This window comes from Microcaecilia unicolor, chromosome 4, assembly GCF_901765095.1.
Source record: "Microcaecilia unicolor chromosome 4, aMicUni1.1, whole genome shotgun sequence".
Taxonomy (NCBI): domain Eukaryota; kingdom Metazoa; phylum Chordata; class Amphibia; order Gymnophiona; family Siphonopidae; genus Microcaecilia; species Microcaecilia unicolor.
Window position 1 is genome coordinate 67886600 of NC_044034.1, and position 21814 is coordinate 67908413.

Consider the following 21814-nt stretch of genomic DNA (forward strand, 5'->3'; position numbering starts at 1 on the left):
TGGGGAACTGGGTTTGATTCCCACTGCAGCTCCTTGTGACTCTGGGCAAGTCACTTAACTCTCCATTGCCCCTGGTACAAAATAAGTACCTGAATATATGTAAACCGCTTTGAATGTAGTTGCAAAAACCTCATAAAGGCGGTATATCAAGTCCCATTTTCCTTTCCCTATTTGAGATTCTAGATGGAATGTTGCTACTATTGAGATTCTGCTGCTGTTTGAGATTCTACATGGAATGTTAATGTTGCTATTCCACTAGCAACATTCCATGTAGAAGCCTGCCCTTGCAGATCAGCAACGCGGCCGTGCAGGACATCAGACTCACAGAAACAGAAGCCTGCGCGGCCGCATTGCTGATCTGCAAGGACAGGCTTCTACATGGAATGTTGCTAGTGGAGGAGTAGCCCAGTGGTTAGTGCAGTGGACTTTGATCCTGGGGAACTGGGTTTGATTCCCACTGCAGCTCCTTGTGACTCTGGGCAAGTCACTTAACCCTCCATTGCCCCAGGTGCAAAATAAGTACCTGTATATATCATGTAAACCGCTTTGATTGTAACCACAGAAAGGCGGTATATCAAGTCCCATTCCCTTTCGTGGCCAATCCAGGCCACAAGTACCTGGCAGAATCTCCAGGCATACTTGCACACTCTGCATACGCTCCATTGAGATTCTACCTCTGTGCACCCCCTATCATGTCAAAGCGCGCACTTCTGCTCCAGTCGCTATTTTATAGGAGATCATTTATGCTTGTATGTAGCGCATAAATGACTAAAGTGGATATGTACATTGTCACTTACATTACATAAGCCCACTGGATTATTTAAGATGATCACTTTTGGAAGACAGTTGAATAAAAATTAAACCTATGCATCGGCTTCAAAGTAGGTATAACTTTGTACAGGATTTTGTCAGGAAGGCTACTTTATAAAGGCACATAATTATCTTCTCTCTGTCTACAAAGAAAGGGCTTCACAAATCAGGTCCTTAAAGAGAGTATTTTCATGCTGCCCACACAGGTACAAAATCTGAATTACTTTGTACCCCTGAGCTTTGCACCAGTTTTCCAAGAAGATACATGTGTAAGATCACTTTAAAAATTGCTAAAAGAAAACACACTCACATACATTTGCACATGTTTTTCTGCTGGTACCTTTTCTGATCAAAATTATACATGTACTTCTGAAAATACAAAAGCATGATCACTGCTGCAATCCTGCCCTTGGACACTATTAGTAAGTGGCACCCTAAATGCAGATAAATTAGGTACACTACAGAACAATATGGCGACTTTTAGCTGACCATTTTTGACGGTAACAGTCTTCTTTACTCATGGGAATGGTTTTGAAGACTGACCTCTGCTTCCCTGAACCTTAACAAAATGCTCAATCCAGTTTACAAATGCACACTTAACAAAATAAATACGTCTACAGAGAGTTTACGTAAACCTGCAAAAGGGTTACCATATAACTAAATGTAGTAAAGGAGAGAAAAGTACATTTAAGTGTTATTGATATTTCAGGAATGGTTCAATATTTAACATCAGTTACCCAGATAGCAGAACCTGCTATCTGCATAACTGCTGCTGCTGACTGACCTGATATTCATAGTGCTGCTGAAAATCCCTCCAGACCACTTCGGCATTCTGCAGATAGTGCTGGGGCAGAGTGTGGGCAGATTCAGAGTGGTCCCAGAATTTATCCAGCTAGCAGACTAAATATAACCAGATAAGTTCTGCTGCTGACTGCACTATTCAGATAGTGGCACTGAATATCCAGATATTTTTTTTTTACCTCCACAGCCGGTGTAGAAAAAGAAACACTGGTAAATCACGGCACTTGCATATTGATCCATAAATACATATTTAAAGCTGAAACAACAGAAAGGGAAGAAGAAATACACATTTCCTTCCTCTTTTAAGTCCATGTTTGAAGAATTATTTAAGCACAGAAAAAATGCATTTTCCACAGATTTTGACCAACTTATTTTATTAAGACGTAGACAAAACCAAACCATCAAAGATGATTTAAATTTAATAAAATGTGCTTTTATTTTCCATTCTCATATCTAGGACCTTGTTTACTAAGCCGTGCTACAGGTGCACTAACGTTGTAAAAATGCTAGTGCACCTTAGTAAAGGGGGCCCCTAGATTTACAGGTTTAGAATTTTCATCCACAGTTCCACAACATAAAAGACTACAGGAAAACTATGGTATATTTGTGGTACATGGATGCAGAAAATAAGAAAGCGGGAAAATCTTTGAGAAGGATCACAGTTGGCTGCCAAAGATATATATAGGAATAGAGTAGATATCACACCATCCAGGAAGCAAGTGCTTATGAACAACTTGAAAAACTGAAGTGGACAAAGCTATGGGGCCAGAAGTGCTACATCTTAGAATATTGAGGGGACTAATAGAAATCCTGGCAAGACCTCTTAAAGATTTAGGAGTCGATATACAGCCGGCAGCAATCAGCGTTTTGCTGACTGCTGCTGGCATTATGCCTGGAAATGTCTATGTTTTGGCACTAAATTTCTAGGTTTGTAGAACCGGCTAAAGCATAGCTGGTTGTGCAATATTCAGCACTTAACTGGCTACGAGGCACCAAATAAGACAGGACTGACTTCTATGCGGTCCTATTTATGCAAGTTATCTTGGCCGATTAAGTGCTAAATATTGGCACTTAAGAGGCCACGTGCTAACTCCACCCCAGAACCCACCCATAATAGCCGGTTTTGTGATAGGAACTAACAGGACATTTTCAATGGCACTAACTGGTTAGCCCCAAACAAGCAATGTAACCGGCCAGGAGCTGTTTCTGGCCAGTTAAATCGCTTTGAATATCGACCCATTATTTAACAGATCCTTGGAGACAGGAGAGGTTCCACGGGATTAGAGATATGAATATGGTCCCTCTTTACAAAAGCAGAGACAAAGAGGAAGTGGGAAACTACAGGCCAGTGGCTGGAAAAATTATGGAGATGCTGCTGAAGAGTGAGCTTTCTAGAATCCAGTGGGTTGCAAGACCTGAGGCAATGTGTTTTTACCAGAGGAAAATCTTGCCAAATGAATCTGATCAATTTCTTTGACTGAGTGGCCAGAGAACTGAATAAAGGACATGCATTAGATGTAATCTACTTAGATTTCAGTAAAGCCTTTGATATACTTCTCCACAGGAGACTCATGCTTAAGCTGAATGGGCTGAAGATAGAATCCGTGGTGAACTGGACTGGAAACTGGTTGACTGACAAGACAACAGAGGTTGGTGGTAAATGGAATCTGCTCACAAGAAAGAAAGATTAGTAGTGGAGTGCCTCTGGGGTTGGTACTGGGGCCAATTCTATTCAATATATTTGTGAGCGGCATTGCCAAAGGATTAAAAAAAAAAGTTTGCCTTTTTGCAGGTGGCACAAAATTTTCTAACAGAGTAGACACCCCAGAGGGAACAGAAAACATGAAAAGAGAGCTATAAAAAAATATCAGAAGAATGATTGTCTAGTAGTTAAAATTTAATGCAAGAATGATGCACTTGGGATGCAGAAATCCAAAGGAGATGAATGGGATAGGAGGTGGGAGGCTGATAAGCATAGGTCAGGAGAGGGACCTTGGTGTGACAGTGTCTGGAGGATCTCAAGACAGCGAAATAATTTGACAAGGCAGTGGCCATAGCCAGAAAGACGCTAGGCTGCATGGATAGAGGTATAACCAGCAGAAGAAATAGGAAGTGTTAATGCCCCTGTACAAACTGTTGGTGAGGCCTCACTCACAAAAATATTAAAAGCAGTTCAGAGAAAAGAGCCAAAAATAGTACTTGGTTTGTGCCAAAAGATGTATGAGAGGAGACTTGATGATCTGAGTATGTATACACTTGAGGAAAGGAAGGATAGGGAAGATATGATACAGATGTTTAAATACTTGAAAGGTATTAATATACAAACAAATCTTTTCTAGAGACAGAGAAGTGGTAGAACAAGAGGACATAAATTGAGGTTGCAGGAGGGGTCAACTTAGGAGAAACAACAGGAAGTATTTTTTCAAGGATAGGGTGGTGGATGCCTGGAATGCCCCCCAGGGGATGTGGTGGAGACAAAAATGGCAATGGAATTAAAAAATGCATGGCATAAACACACAAAGGATCCCTAGCTGGAAAGAGAACTAAACTGAAATAAAAAGGAGCTTAAACAGCTGTCCAGGGAAGGGCTAGAGTGAGCTTCAACATCAACTCCAGTACTTGGGAAATAAGGCCAGTGCCGGGCAAACTTCTATAGTCTGTGCCCCGAAAATGGCAACGATAGATCAAAATGAAGTGTGCATATTTTATATCAATCATACCATACGCTATGAGAGTATCTCAGGGAGGGAAGGGAAGAGACACCTTAAAATTGATAGTATAATGTCAGTTAGCATCATTGTTGAATCGGGTTTAATTAAGTATTAACCGTGAATGTGACTCTACTATGTATGTTATGATCCATGGATCTTAATGAAGTGGGAGAGAAAAATCATAAGTGAACTAGTCAACTTTAAAATTTTGTAACTGCTGAATGACAGTTGTGGTACATAGTTCTTTGACAGTGATTTTAGCTGTTTTATTTCCATTTATCTGAGATTGCATTTATTCGTACTGTAATGTAATAGCAAACTACATCAGGCCTTTGAGGTTGGGAGTGGTGTGTATTCAGTTAGATAAATAGGTAATGGAGCACGGTGAGCCTGAGCAACATTTGCTGCACACAGCAGCAGTAGCTAGAAGCTTGAGGAAACAGCTGGAGGTGGGTCTGTTCGCCCCTCCTCCAATCAAAATTGTGTTTCATTTCCCATTAAACTGAAATCTATGTGCAACAACTTTTTTTTCCTAGTGATGTGTTCACAATACCACCTCTAAAGGATTAGTTTATCAAGGTGCTTTAACATGATTTCAACATGCGCACTAGCTGTTTCTAATGTATCATTAACTGACAGGTGGAAAGCTTTTAGGGTCAGATTCAGAAAAATAGTACTCAAAATTAGTCGCCAGGAAAAATCCACTGAGCGCCTTTTATAGAATAATGCTTAGTATGGATTCCTGCGTGCAACTCCAAAAAATAGTATATATAAACTGCTTTGACTATATCTACAGAAAAATGGTATATCAAGTGTGGAATAAAAGTTCTGGAATGCCCCTGACCCACCCATGCCACATATGGGTTGTGCACAAGACACTTTGGGTGTGCAACATTACAGAATAGTGCATAGGCGGATCCACCTATAAATCCAAATTAGTGCCAATTAACGTCAATAATTGTTAATGGCTTGCTAGCTAATTAATTTGCATGTATATCTGTCCTGCACATCCAAATTTGGGCAACCTATATAGAATCTGGGGGTAAGTGGAGTTGTGTTTTAATAACAGTACTTTGATGAACTAATGTATTTGTTTTAATACCACCCCCTTAACACCCTTTGGGGCAAAGCACAGGAGAGGCATGGGCGGTGCCTGCCACCTATACACACCACTTTCAGAATATTATAAATTATGTGTGATCTTGCCGCATTTAGGAGCCCCAATACCAGGTTATGCTAGCATTCTGTAACAGCATCTGGGTGCCCAGGAGCCAATAGAATAGGTCCTCAGCATGCAGCATCAGGGTGCCTAAACGTAGGTGCCCTCTAATAAAATTACCTCCATAGTGACTGAATATTGCTGCTATACATATAGCTGATGGCAATAAGCATTTTACACATGCATTCAAAGCCACTGCCTATCCATAAAACGGCACTGAATACAGATATATTTTTTTTAGTTTGCAGCTGATTCTATTTTGCAGAATAAAATAACAGCGGTACAATTCTCTTATTAACTATTCCTAATCAAATGATATATTAACCATCCTGCTTATGACCTACCTTTGAATCCGTCACAGGGAATGGAGCTGCACACAAGCACTGAAACAACAGACGATTAATTGTTCCCATACTGATACACTTTTTGTGCCTTTTCTGAGGTTGAAAATGTAGCCGCACTAAACGTAAGTGGAGATTTGCAACCAAACTGTTCACAGGAAGACTGCTCGCACCGTATAGTACTTTGACCTTGTACTTTCAGCCTCAGACAAGCTTCTGCTACACGTCAACTCCTAAGCAATAGGGCACATTATCACAGGAAACGAGCCAAGCTTACCTTAGGCAACAGACTGTTGCAATACCTAGGCTGACAAATCCCTGTGCTGCTGCTGCTCTTACAGGCTCTACACGCTCATGTCATGCTAGCAACTAATCTGCTGTATTTTTTGTAATCTAGTTAAATGATCTACCTGATAGAGTACTGCTTAAACAGGGAGGTGCTACCTGAAAATGCCCTAAGCTTTTTAGGGAGTAATTCTATAAATAAGGCACTACAATTTCTGCAGTGAATACACATGAAATAACCAGAATACTGGCATACATGCACATAACAGCCAATAATTCAATTGTGTGCTATTCAAGTGCACACATATCTTTGATAGCAAGTAGTTTGCAAGTGGGAATACATATGGGCAGAGTTCACACTTACATGCATAACTTCTAGAATACTAAAGTCATGTGCGTATCCCCGGAATCTAGGCATGAGCATTTATATGCAAGTATGCTAGCGTTCTATAAAGGAAATTAGGTGCCTATTCCCTTTACAGAATAGGTACTATGGAGACAACTTCTAGGTGCCTAAACGTAGGCACCCTTTGACAGAATTGTCTTCTACATGGCTAATTTTATAAACTTCATGCATGCATAAAAAAGTACACAAATCTGGGTTCTAGCAAATTTTCAAAGTGAATATACGTCTAGTAGCACTATAGAAATGATAAGAGGTAGCAGTAGTTGCTTTGAAAATTATCTCAGAGTATTTATGTACTTACATTTATACCTGTTCTGTACCACAACCACAATACATAAGTACATAAGTATTGCCATACTGGGAAAGATCAAAGGTCCATCAAGCCCTGCATCCTGTTTCCAACAGTGGCCAATCCAGGTCACAAATACCTGGCAAGATCCCAAAAAAGTACAAAACATTTTATACTGTTTATCCCAGATAGTGGATTTTCCCCAAGTCCATTTAATAATGGTCTATGGACTTTTCCTTTAGGAAGCCGTCCAAACCTTTTTTAAACTCTGCTAAGCTAACCGCCTTTACCACATTCTCTGGCAACGAATTCCAGAGTTTAATTACATGTTGAGTGAACAAACATTTTCTCCGATTCATTTTAAATTTACTACATTGTAGCTTCATCGCATGCCCTCTAGTCCTAGTATTTTTGGACAGCGTAAACAGACGCTTCACATCTACCCGTTCAACTCCACTCATTATTTTATAGACCTCTATCATATCTCCCCTCAGCCGCCTTTTCTCCAAGCTGAAGAGCTCTAGCCGCTTTAGCCTTTCCTCATAGGGAAATCGTCCCATCCCCTTTATCATTTTTGTCGCCCTTCTCTGCACCTTTTCTAATTCCACTATATCTTTTTTGAGATGCAGCGACCAGAACTGAACACAATATTCGAGGTGCGGTCGTATCATGGAGCAATACAAAGGCATTATAATATCCTCATTTTTGTTTTCCATTCCTTTCCTAATAATATCTAACATTCTATTTGCTTTCTTAGCCGCAGCAGCACACTGAGCAGAAGGTTTCAACGTATCATCAATGGTGACACCTAGATCCCTTTCTTGGTCCGTGACTCCTAATGTGGAGCCTTGCATGATGTAGCTATAATTCGGGTTCCTCTTTCCCACATGCATCACTTTGCACTTGCTCACATTAAACGTCATCTGCCATTTAGACACGCAGTCTCCCAGTCTCGTAAGGTCCTCTCTTGTAATTTTTCACAATCCTCTCTTGATTTAACCACTTTCAATAACTTTGTGTCATCAGCAAATTTAATTGCCTCACTAGTTACTCCCATCTCTAGGTCATTTATAAATATGTTAAAAAGCAGCGGTCCCAGCACAGACCCCTGGGGAACCCCACTAACTACCCTTCTCCATTGAGAATACTGACCATTTAACCCTACTCTCTGTTTTCTTTTAACCAGTTTTTAATCCACAATAGAACACTACCTTCTATCCCATGACTCTCCAATTTCCTCTGGAGTCTTTCATGAGGTACTCTGTCAAACGCCTTCTGAAAATCCAGATACACAATATCAACTGGCTCACCTTTATCCACATGTTTGTTCACCCCTTCAAAGAAATGTGGTAGATTGGTGAGGCAAGATTTCCCTTCACTAAATCCATGTTGACTTTGTCTCATTAATCCATACTTTTGAATATGCTCTGTAATTTTGTTCTTAATAATAGTCTCTACCATTTTGCCCGGCACTGACGTCAGACTCACTGGTCTATAATTTCCCAGATCTCCTATGGAACCTTTTTTAAAAAATCGGCATTACATTGGCCACCCTCCAATCTTCCGGTACCACGCTCGATTTTAAGGATAAATTACATATTACTAACAATAGCTCCGCAAGCTCATTTTTCAGTTCTATCAGTACTCTGGGATGAATACCATCTGGTCCAGGAGATTTGCTACTCTTCAGTTTGTAGAACTGCCCCATTACATCCTCCAGGTTTACAGAGAATTCATTATGTTTCTCTGACTTGTCATCTTCGAATACCATTTCTGGCACTGGAATCCCACCCAAATCTTCCTCGGTGAAGACCGAAGCAAAGAATTCATTTAATTTCTCCGCTACGGCTTTGTCTTCCCTGATCGCCCCTTTTACTCCTCAGTCATCTAGCAATCCAACCGATTCTTTTGCTGGCTTCCTGCTTTTAATATACCTAAAATAAATTTTACTATGTGTTTTTGCCTCCAACGCAATCTTTTTTTCGAAGTCCCTCTTAGCCTTTAGCGCTTTGCATTTGACTTGACATTCCTTATGCTGTTTCTTATTAGTTTCAGTCGGTTCCTTCTTCCATTTTCTGAAGGATTTTTTTTTTAGCTCTAATAGCTTCCTTCACCTTACTTCTTAACCACGCCGGATGTCGTTTGGTCTTCAGTCCTCCTTTATTAATACGCAGAATGTATTTGGCCTGGGCTTCCAGGATGATGTTTTTGAACCCTCGCAGCCGCTCCTCTAAGTTTTTTTTTCACTGTTCTTCTCATTTTATCATAGTCTCCTTTTTTTAAAGTTAAAAGCTAATGTATTTGATTTCCTATGTATACTTACTTCAAAGCTAATATCAAATCCAATCATATTATGATCACTGTTATCAAGCGGCCCCAGAACCTTTACCTCCTGAACCAGATCATGCGCTCCACTAAGGACTAGGTCTAGAATTTTTCGTTCTCTCGTCAGCTCCTGTACCAGCTGCTCCATAAAGCTGTCCTTGATTTCATCAAGGAATTTTTACCTCCCTAGCGAGTCCTGATGCTACATTTACCCAGTAAATATTGGGGTAATTGAAATCACCCATTATTATTGTGTTGCCCAGTCTGTTTGCGTCCCTAATTTCCTTTAACATTTCTGCATCTGTCTGTTCATCCTGGCCAGGTGGACGGATGGTAGTACACTCCTATCACTATCCTTGTTCCCTTTACACATCGAATTTCAATCCACAGTGATTCGAAGAAGTGTTTTGTTTCCTGCAGAATTTTCAATCTATTTGATTCAAGGCTCTCGTTAATAAACAATGCTACCCCTCCACCAATTCGAGCTACCTTATCACTACGATATAATTTGTACCCCGGTATGACAGTGTCCCACTGGTTATCCTCCTTCAGGTCTCAGAGATGCCTATTATATCTAATTTTTCATTTAGTGCGATATATTCTAACTCTCCCATCTTATTTCTTAGGCTCCTGGCATTCGCATATAGACATTTCAAACTATGTTTGTTTTTCCTATTTACATCATGCTTAATACTTGACAGTATTAATTTGCAATCTTTTGTCTGATTTTTATTTAAAAACACCTGATCTACTACAGTCTCTTTTGCAACCTCACTATCAGGATACCCTATCTTCCCTGTTTTGGTGATATCTTTGAAAGATACCTTATCCAGAACCATGCGCTTTTGAGCGACTGTCAGTCTTCTCCCCGTTTCTAGTTAATTTACAAGCAAAGGCTGAATTTTGAATAACATGGGTCCACTGCATTAATTTAAGCACCAGCACCAGGACTCAGTGCTGCTATCCATATAAGTAGTAGTGCTGAACTGCAGTGGCCTTACAGGTACTATCTATTTAGTTTAGGCCTGCACTTAGTCACCGTCCTGAGGACCAAAGCCCCAAAACTGGCCTCTGAGTGTACCGCAACGTCCACCCTGTACTGCTTGGCAAAGGTATGCAGCGTCGATCACATTGCTACCTTGTAAATATCCGCTGGACAGAGTAAGGTAGTCTCCACCCAGGGTGTTGCTGTATGCCTTGTAGAATGAGCTCACAAGGCCTGAGGAACCTGCTTCCCCACAAGCAAATATGCTGATGCGATAGTCTCCTTCTGTCATCTAGCAACTGTGGGCTTGGAAGCCAAGATGTCAAGCCTCTGTTTAGCAAAAAGCACCGTCTGTCCAATTTGCGAAAGTCATTCGTGACTTCCAGATATCTAATGAAGACTGTATGCACATTGAGAAGCTTCACTGAGCCTCTACACAAAATAGTGCGAGCTGCTGAGAGAGGTCGCTGCAGCCATTTCACAGAGGTACCGCAAGGGGCAGGAGCGAGGGGGCTGTGCTCCTGCCCCCAACAAGCCCGCTGGATCACCAGGGATGTAGGTAAGCCATTCACGGTTGGAGGGGGTGGGGTCTTGTGGGGGGGGGGGGGGGGGTCGATATGGGCTGGGGTAGGGAGAAGGGAAAGATAGGACACTATCCAGTGGGCAAGAGGGTGCTCAGGGCCTTTTCATTTTTAAAGAAAAAAAAATTATGTGGGCGCCAGCCCAATATGCATAGGCGGCACATGCAAAGCTAAGTGGCCTTATTTAGGACAGCTCTTGATCTGTTCTAACCTGGGGCTCCTCCCCAGCGCTGCTCCTGACCTGCCCACTTTTTGTTTGGGTGGTCTCAGGGGATATTCAGTGACACTGTCCGGGTAAGTACCGTGGAATATCCCCGTTAAGTGGTGGGAAGCTATTTAAGAAGGCAGAACAGACTCCTGCCCACTTAAATCGCTGTGAATATTGGCCTCATAGTCTCCATAATTTAAAGTGACCCTCCAGTGAAAAAATACAGGTGATGAAACACAAAATTCTGAACAATTCATTCAGGAGCTGATTGTAAACCATTTTGGGCACCCTTTGCGGTCGTAAACAGGAACAGAAGGGTTTTTAATAAATACATATCATACAATGAAATCTCAGTCTAATGAGGTAAGATCCTGAACAAATAATTAGCTGGCCAGTTATGAGATGTATACAAAGCCAAGTTTAACTGTAAGCAATCCCATAAGGGTAACAAAGTATATTTTCATTCAAATCTAGGTACTGCTTTGACGCGTAGACTATATTTACATTCTGAGCTCACACTTTGTGATATCCGGTAAGCAGACAGCCAAAGGGAAAGTCCTGCCAGTTTCTAGAAAACTAAAATAGTTAAGTAATTTCAGTCCACACTGGTTATGCAATGCTTTGCTGCATGTGTAGAACATTACCTGATAGAAAGACATATGCTGGGGTGGTGGGAGGAAGAGAAATCATCATCTCATGCCTGCAAAATATATGTGGTCTATAAAAACCAGTTCAGATTATTGTGTAACACTGGGCTCTTTCAGCTATGTTTTACCCTGGAGAGACACTACTTTCAAAATGCTGTTGCTTCATAGAATGCAGCACAGCGACAGACAACATCCCCGAGAAATAACCAAACGGAAGTTACAGTTGCATATTTTTTGATATGTAACAAAAATGATTTCAGGCCCTGTTTAAAACTGGAACTATGTGAAACTCGTATCTGAGAATGCTTCTTAGTTGAATTGACCAATTTGAATGGGCTTTGTCACATTTACCGTGCGGGAATCACTAGTGTGGTTTAGTAAAAGGGGCCTTAAGCTTCTTATCTGAATATCAATGCAACGCTTGGATGTATGGAACCATAAATCCCGCAACAAAGAATGTACTTCCAGTAATCAGGCTCATTCTGTAGACACACAAGCTGCTAAAACTGAAGCAACAAAGTTGAACTCCTTTAATGAAGCTCTCCACTGGGACAAGCCTCTGCAGCTCTTCTTTGCCTTATGGCCCAGATGCATTAACCCTTCGTAAAAAATCTCGAAACATAAAACTGCTTACCGATTTCGAAAGTACGAGCAATGCAGGAAAAACGCACCGTAGAAAATTTCGGAACGGTACTCAGAAGTCGGATGCATGAAAATTTCGGAAATCCGTTCGGAAATGCATACGCACGGATCAACGTGGCTAACCTACGTGTATGTAACGTCATAGGCGTGCGTCCACGGCGTGTAATAGTCGAGTCGCAGCTTTTTAAAATCACAACTACCGAGCGCTGCGACTTGATTGTTGTGTGTTGCTCTCTGTGCTGGCAATAGAAAGACGTTTACAAAGTTAAAATTTTGATTTTTAGTAAATTGCGTTGTTTTCCACATGTTTTTTTTTTGCTTTCGCTGTGTACCGTGTGGTTTCAGGCACTCTGCTTTTTTATGGGTAGTTTTCCTACTAAACAGATGATAAGTTTGCAGCCATGCTCCTGTTGTTTCATTTCACATTTTCGTACTTCGAAGGTGCTGCCATGTTATTGTTCCTTTATGCTGCATTTTATTATTGTCCAAGGTGTGTGGCGTGTAACATGTGGTTCCCACAATTTTTGGTCCATAAGTGTTCCTAGGTGATTAAATTGTTTTGGGGTGTATTTTTGTGTGCATTGACATGTTACGATGGATTTGTCTGACAGCTGTGGCCTGAACAACAGCTTCAACTCCTCGTTAAATCTTTTGCGGTAAATGAATCGTTGTGAGCGTCGGTATGGTTGGTGCATTGCGATTTGTTCATATTCAATTGAAAGTGACTCGTTTGCATCCCGTTTTCGTTGTCTGCTATCGGCTTCGGAAAAGGGCCCTTAACGCATGAGACGGTGGGAAATTTCATCGTTCAGCGGCCGTTAAAGGGTCATTACAGTTTTGTGCATCTAGGCCTAAGTGTTTCTAGGAATCATGCTTCCGCCTTTCCACGTCACAGCTACTGACTACAGTTATGGTTTGAATTTTGTCCTATCTACTGTCCCTTCTTCTATAGCAGGTCTACTCCTTGTCTTCTTTCTTACTACTAGTTCCCAAGTTCTGAAATACAGGAGAAATGGGTGTTCATAAACCGAATGTGTGCCATGCAGCATAAACATCCATTTTAGGGGGAAAATAAAAGTAGAGAATTTCAACGAGTTGAAAACCAGCAAATGCATGTTTACTTTTGCCAGTTTAGAAATATAAACATGTAGTTTCCTGATAGTGTCACAGAGACTGGTTTCTCTTGCTAGTTTGACTTTTTTAGGGGAGGAGGACAAAAACCACTGGGGAATTAACAAAGCAACTTTCTTTAATCCCTCCAGTGCAGTGCTGCTCAATTGGAGCAGTTTGCCAAAACCTAAACATGCTTGGCAGCAGGTGTAAATCCTGATGTTGATGTGCTAGGATATAGATGTTTATTCCTCTTCTGAAATAGAGAGTGGTTCCCAAACCTGGTCCTGGAGGCACCCCAGCCAGTCAGGTTTTCAGGATGTACACAATGAATATTCATAAGAGAGAATTGCATGCAGTGGAGGCAGGGCCGGTGCTAGGGACTCTGGCGCCCCACTGCAAACTATGAGTCAGCACCCCCCCCCCCCCCCCGTTCCAGTATCTCCTCTCTTCTCCTCCCACCTGCCCCCTTTTTTCAAGCCAATTATTTCAAGGAGGTTTGATTGAGAACAGGAGATGACATGAAGTCAGAAAGTTGAAGCCACTTCTGTTTCCCCTTCCCTGCACAGCCATCATTCTGTATACACTCAAAACAAAGCAAACAAACCTATGAGATGCTGCATCCATGTTGTCGTTCTTTATTGTTGCCAGCTTCTGCAGCATATGGATGTACACAGAGGAAATATAATAATGGAATAACCTTTCATAGGTAGAGTAGTAATTTGTTGTAAATCGTAAGCAGTATCATTTGGAGGGGCTGGTTATAGGGACTCCCTAGCATGTGTTGTAATCGTGCGGACAATTTTTTCCTCCTGGTACAGCACCACTAAAACAGACATGTTACGAAAATCAGGTGCTCAACATTTAGAGTTTCTATCTATTTACTTATGACATTCATATTCCACATCAAACATGAATTAGGTTGAAACCTGGGAGCATTTAAAATCTTTGTTTTCCTGTGCCTAGATCAAAAGAGAAAGATGGTTTGTGGGAGCTTGCTCCTTTTATTTTGTGGAATGCAGTGGTATATTATAAAAATGCACTTAATATTGTTTATTAGTATTATTTAAAAGAGAGATATTCAATAATGAGGGAAAAGCTACTTTCATGCAGAAGTCCAGTCAGTCTAAATGTACCAACATTTTCCTGTTCTGTGATATAATTTATTTCTTCTTTAAGTCATTTTTCAGCAGCATTTTCTCAGTTATTACCCAAATGCGAACACAATTATGTTAATTAATGAGTTTTGGATATTACTGAATTATATTATTCTGTCTCACTGTATTTCTAGTTTTGGCACAGTACAAGTCATCACAAGGACAAAATATAAGAAAACCAATGGCTGCATTAGGGGCTTACAGTCCATTTAGTTATATTTAAACAAATGAGATCTGCATGAAAGAAAATATTTATTTTTATTATTTTGCTTATGAAAACCACATGCCCCTGAAACATGCTCAAAACAGAATAATCCATTTGTACAAAAGAGATGAGGTGAGCGTGTAATTCCATATGCCTCAATGAAAGAAGAGTTTAATTTTACTTCCAATCTTTATAACACCAGGCTTCCCAAGGCAGATTACAATGACAGTTAAGATGAACCCATCAATAAACAGGATATCCTCACTGAAATTTGCCTATGTATTACTGTATTGCATATTCTACATTTTGAGGAAAACCATCCATAATGCACTGCTAACTCTATGCCATGCAACAAAGTTTAATATCTTCTGGCAAGATTATGGGGAGAGGAGTAACTTTCAAATTGTCTGCATTGGGACAAGGGAGGAGGAACAACCTAATGGCCATAAAACCCCTCTCTGCCCCTCCTACCATGATGGACCGGTGAGTGTGGAGGAGGGGTGTGGGACTGGGTCTGGAAAAAATGTAGATGGAGTGTTGGTGCAAGGAAGGAGGCTGTAATAAAAGGTGAATGAAGTGTGGGTGCAGGGAAGGGGGCTGGAAAGAAAGGTGGATGGAGTGTGGGTGCAGGGAGGGGGGCTGAAAAAAAGAGGTGGATGGGGGAGGGGTGTGCGCGCCATGGGAATGGGTTGGAGGGATCCATGAAAGTGCATGGCAAACTGATATTTTATGCCCGGGGGAGATACCAGCCCTTATAATAGGGGAATTCTACACAAAAAAAATTACAAATAAAGTATGTAGAATTTTGCAGAATTTTCCATTTTTTTGCGTAGAATTCCCCATGGATTAATAATAATAATATTAGAGATATAAGCAAGCCAACATAACCAATCAAAATTAGGTACGTTGAAGTGTTCAGTTGTAGTAGCATAATATACTGTCATTCACTAAAATGCAGTAAAATCTGGGCTTACTAGTAAATTCTAATTATGGCGCTCAAAGCTGCATGTACAAATTTGGCCATGCACTCAATTTGCTAACAATAAATTATTGGCACTCATTGGCAACAATTTGAATTTATGCAGCATCTTTGTAGTCAGTATTCTATAAAGATGCAAGCGTACATTTTTTTGTGTGGATCTGAAAAGGAGGCGTGATCATGGGAGGGTCAGGGATGTTCCTAGAATTTGCACACAGAATTCAGTAGATCTGTGCCTAATTTAGTGCGAAGATTTACACGAGGTTTCAGCTGGTGTAAATCCTCACGCCCAACATTGGGCACAGATCCCGGAGCTAAACATTATTCAATAAATGGCGCCCAACTTGGAGCACCGTTTATAGAATAGTGTTTAGCAATCATTTATTTTAGTGCCCAATTTTGCGTGCCATTTACTGAATGTTGCCCTTTATGTGTTTTAACGAGGGTCTTTCCTGTGCACTAAGCCCAGATTTAACCCAGCAGATTGTGAACAAATGTTGTCAATGGTGCGTGGCACCTGCATACAGTTAACAGGGGAGCACTTACCACATCCTACTTTGGAGACACTAAGAGGGGCATAATCGGACGGGGACGCCCATCTTTAAGGGCGCCCATCTCTAAGGGTGTCCCAGCGAAGGGGCGGGGAAACCCATATCATCGAAACAAGATGGGCGTCCATCTTTCGTTTCAACAATACAGTCAGGGACGCCCAAATCTCAACATTTAGGTCGACCTTAGAGATGGTCATCCCCGGTTTTCGGCCTTAATGGAAACCGAGTACGCCCATCTCAAAAACGACCAAATCTAAGCTCTTTGGTCATTGGAGGAGCCAGAATTCATAGTGCACTGGTCCCCCTCACATGCCAGGACACCAACCGGGCACCCTAGGGGGCACTGCAGTGGACTTCACAAATTGTTCCCAGGTGCATAGTTCCCTTACCTTGGGTGCTGAGCCCCCCAAAACCCACTCCCCACAACTGTACACCACTACCGTAGCCTTAAGGGGTGAAGGGGGGCACCTACATGTGGGTACAGTGGGTTTTGGAGGGCTCACATTTACCACACAAGTGTAACAGGTGGGGGGGGGGATGGGCCTGGGTCGGCCTGGCTGAAGAGCACTGCACCCACTAAAACTGCTCCAGAGACCTGCATACTGCTGTCATGGAGCTGGGCATTACATTTTAGGCTTGCATAGAGGCTGGCAAAAAAATGTTTTAAAGTTTATTTTTAGGGTGGGGGGGGGGGTTGGTGACCACTGGGGGAGTACAGGGAGGTCAACCCCGATTCTCTCCAGTGGTCATCTGGTCAGTTTGAGCACCTTTTCACGGCTTAGTCGCAAGAAAAAAATGGACCAAGTAAAGTCCGCCAAATGCTCGTCAGGGATGCCCTTCTTTTTTCCATTATCGGCCGAGGACGCCCATCTCCTAATCACGCCCCAGTCCCGCCTTTGCTACAGTGCCAACACGCCCCTGTGAACTTTGGTTGTCCCTGTGACGGGAAGCAGTTGAGGACGCCCAAAATCGGCTTTTGATTATGCCGATTTGGGCAACCCTGAGAGGACGCCCATCTCCTGATTTGTGTCGGAAGATAGGTGCCCTTCTCTTTCGAAAATAAGCCTGTAAATGTGCCCACGTTAACTCTGCGTTATCCAGTTAGCATGTGCTAATCATTACATGGTACCTGGATAATAAAGGAACATCCCCTTTTTGTCCGTGACATCCCCCTCCAAAAACTATATTTTAAAAATAAGTAACGCGCAGGTTACCGTGCAATAACAGACAAAATACCACAAAATGTTTTAACACATTTTGCAGTAGCCTGTTCTCATACACTAACCCCGTGTTAAGGGCTTAGCACCCTTTAATAAAAGTGTTCTTAAGAAAATAGAAAAAAATGAATGGTAATAACACATATTTAGAAATTCTTATTTCCTCTAAACAGGCTAACTAATGCTGACTGGGTTGCTGTCAGAAGTTAGCAGAAACTTTTGAGAGGTTAAACAAACTTTCACCACATGGAATACTCAGCAGGGCTAAATACTTAGCATACATGGCACTCAATCATTGTGTACACACAGTTAGACTTACACCAAAGTGATGCTTCTCTGGACCTGTGCAATTAGCTGTGTCACTTTAAAAGCCCAAAAATTACTTTACAAAATATAGCTGTGAATATAATTGCCCTGATCTGCTCATGAGAAAAATCCTTGGCACAAGCAGGTCAGTTTGTAATGTGACTGACCTCAGATGGCAGAAGAAAAGAGGAGGAGGGTGAGAAGAGCAATGTTGAAAAAGTTGTTGCATTTAAAGGAAACCTGATTCTTGCCCAGGAAATGCCCAAATCAGGAGGATGTTTCTGAATGGCTGATGCAATGTGTCAAAATTCTAACAGCTTCTGTGTTTGCTAAAATAGCGTGAAATGGGGCGCTTCCTCTCACTGTGACACAAAATTTCCTCAGTGTGTGTTTGTACTATGACTAATTATCATGAAACCAACATGGAACTTGCTGCTCGCAGTTTACTCAAAACAAACTGCTTCATTTATTTTTGATTCTGGAAACCTAAGATGGAAATAATACAAAAAAAGGGGAAAAAGTGTGACCATAGAACCCAAGGGCACCCTGAATGGGACAGGCAAATGAAACATACGTGACACTGAGAAGGCAGAAGCTTTAAATTACTTTTTTACTTCAGGGACCAGACAACTGTATCACTTAGCATCAGTGGTACAGATGCACCTTAAAACAGGGAAAGACATAATTGAAGAGACCTGCCATTAGTGGGCAATGATAATTGGCACCCAGATATCACAGATCCATTAGCGATATACTTTGAGATCCCAGAAGACTGGAAATGAGCATATGTGATAACTCTCTGTCAAAATGGGTGAAAGGAGCCTGGGAATGATTTCCATACATTTTATATATACAGTTAGAAGATAAAACAAGTGCTAAGAAGGGACTATTCTACATCTGTGAAGAATAAATCTTGTCCAACCAATCTAATTTACATGTGTAAGGATTTACTGATGGGGGGAGAGGGAAGACCTATGGAACTTTGTAAGTCTAAGTGCTTTGAAAATGAGCCCCATAGTATCAAAGAATATGATAGCTGAAAAGACCAATTGATCCATCCAGTCTGCTCATAAAAGGGATGCAGTTAAGGGGTCTTTTACAAAGCGGTGGTAAGCTTACCGCACGCTAAAACGAAAATACTGCCTGCCCAACATGGCTGTCAGTGGCAGCTCTGGCTGGAGTGCGCACAACTTCTGGTGTTCCAGAAAAAATGTTTTCTCTAGTGTGGCACTAACCCAGCGGTAATTGGGCATCACCGCGTACTGCCTGGTTACTGCAGGAGCCCTTACCACCACCTCAATGGGTGGTGGTAAGTGCTCCCCACCGCATGGCCATGCGGTAAAAGGGTTATCTTACTGCATGACTTTTTTAGGGGGGGGGGGGCTTTTTTACCCACTGTGGTAAAAAGGGTCCTGGCGCGCGGGGAAAACAGTCCCGCCACTACCGCAGGGTTCTTTTTCCCACAGCTTAGTAAAAGGACCCCTTAGTTTTGCTACAAAAACAGTTCTGTGCCTGAGGAGAGAAAGCAGGGTTGAAAACTTCTGCTAACACTGGAGTAAATATTAAGCCGGCAGCAGTCAGTAATTTTTGGCCACTGCTGGCATTATACACCGATATTCAATGCCGGGCCATGTCAGGGCATTGGCACTGAATATCTGGGTTTATGCGGCTGGATATCTCTTATCCAGTTAAGTGCATTAGATTGTAAGCTCCTTGGAACAGGGACTGTCCTTTTCTTAATCTGTACAGTGCTGCGTAACCCTTGTAGCGCTCTAGAAATGTTAAGTAGTAGTAGTAGTACTTAACCACTTAAGCGAAACTGGATAAAGACAGAACTGTGTTTTATGTGGTCTGATTTGTCCCGTTAAGTCAGGTGGTTATAAGGGACATTTTCGATACGACATCTAAATCCAAATGTCCAAAAACCAAGTGGTGAACATAGATGTTTTTCTGGTTCAAAAATGGCCATCTTTTTGTTTTGAAAATAGCCATATAAGAACATAAGTGTTACCATACCAGCACAGACCAAAGGTCCATCAAGCCCTCAAGCCCATTATCTTGTTGCCAACAGTGGCCAATCCAGGTTACAAGTAACTGGCAAGATCCCAAAACAGTAAAAATAGATTTTATGCTGTTTTCCTAAAAATAAGCAGTGGATTTTCACCAAATCCATCTTAATAACGGCGTATGGACTTTTCTTTTAGGAAGATATCCACACTTTTTAAAAACCCTGCTAACTGCTTTTACCACTTTCTAGGGCAACAAATTCCAGAGTTTAATTACATGCTGAATGAAGAAATATTTTCTCTAATTTGTTTTAAATTTACTACTTAATAGCTTCATTGTGTGTCCCCTATTCCTAGTATTTTTGGAATGTCCTCCTAGTATTCTTGATGGCATTATTAGACCTCATGGAAGAGAGGTTCGGGTAGTATGGATGATTTTAACGACAGATTACGGATCAGCAATTTCATGTTTGAGTTCTTTCAGTATCCTAGGGTGTATACCATCCAGTCCAGGTGATTTATCACTCTTTAATTTGTTGATTTGACTCAGTACGTCTTCCAGGTTCACTGAGATTTCTTTCAGTTCCTCTGCATCATCATCCTTGAAAACCATTTCCGGTACAGGTAGATCTCTTACATCTTCTTCCATAAAAACAGGGGCAAATAATTCAGTCTCTCCTCTATGGCCTTGCCCTTCCTGAGTGCCTCTTTTGCTCCTTCATAATCTAACTTAATGTCCCAGAAGCATTTAAGTGCTTGGAGACCACTTCACAAAAATATCATCAACAATTTGTATTAAAGCTTCCTATTATACTCCAATGAACTCTCTACCGTATTACCACACCGTATCTTCAAACATTTCTTATTTGGAGCCCACAACAAAGGAAGATCCTTAACATGTTGCTTATGCACATGGAAATTAAGGGGCACAGACGTAGACCTCCCCTAGTTCATCTTAAAACCAATATCAAAGGAAACAAACTTTGCCAAGTCTGAGCATGCAAATAAAACAACAAATCATCTGCAAAAGCCAACGGCTTAAAAGCAGCTCCACCACACTGTACGCCTTTTACATTCCCAGCCCCCTCCCAGCTATTGCAAGAGGATCTAATGCTATATTAAACAATAAAGGGGACAAAGGACAACCTTGCTTTAAGTACATAAGTGTTGCAATACTGGGACAGACTGAAGGTCCATCAAGCCCAGTATCCTGTTTCCAACAATGGACAATCCAGGTCACACACATGCATTAAAATATAAGCATTCTGTAACGATAAAATCCTGATAAGTAGATAGTGTTTTTTCGGCATGTATCTTAAGTTTATATAATTTCTAGAATTAAGACTACATTTCTTTTTGTGCCTGTTACCAATTACAACCTCCGGTATACATTGAGGATGAGAAAGGCAATCGATAAAATTGATGGTTGTTAAAAAGTGTGGTTTACAGTAACACTTACTGTGTTTTTGTCGGTTGCCCACTATCGTTGTTAAGGATGAACGTAAGACCCCTAAATCAGTAGAACTTCCTTGAACTAGAAGTCCCAATTCTAAACAGGCTAAACAAAATAAGCTAAACTAAAACATTTTAAAAAGCATTTGTTGCAACTTCCCAGTCTCTATACTAAGAAGCGCGCCTTCGGTGACACTCTGAATGGTGGTGCACCAATTAAAACCGGGTGACATCAGAAAGGGGGCGGAGCAAGCTCCCATGCCCAGACTTGCAGAACAACAACAGCACAGCTCAAGCTGGGAAAATTCAGGTGACACAAGCCCTCCGATTGCCACAAGATGGTAAGAACTTAGTTGGTAAGAGTTCAGCAGGCATTGTTTAAACCGGCACCATGGGTGGCGTCAGAAAGGGGACAGAGCAAGCTCCCACTCTCAGACTTGGAGAACAGCAATAGCACAGCTCAAGCTGGGAAAATTCAGGTGACAGAAGCCTGCTTGAAACAGTCAGAGTGACCATTAGACCACCAGGTTTTTTTTGAGGGGCTGGCAAAGCAGAGTAGTCGGGTTGGAGGGAGAGAAGGG

General features: G+C 41.5%; 1 protein-coding gene across 3 annotated transcripts in view; it reads right to left on the minus strand.

Moving 5' to 3' along the window:
* The window catches only part of SPATA13 (spermatogenesis associated 13), a 126747-nt gene that overhangs the window by 89833 nt on the left and 15100 nt on the right, over window positions 1-21814 (minus strand). Inside the window, exon 1 of one of the 3 annotated variants that reach the window (XM_030200316.1) lies at window positions 5886-6016. The exons of the other annotated variants lie outside the window; for them this stretch is intronic. Coding sequence (XP_030056176.1) covers window positions 5886-5954 — 69 coding nt within the window. The 5' untranslated portion in view covers window positions 5955-6016. Of the gene's footprint in view, window positions 1-5885; window positions 6017-21814 lie in introns of those variants that run through there. 3 annotated transcript variants of the gene reach the window in all.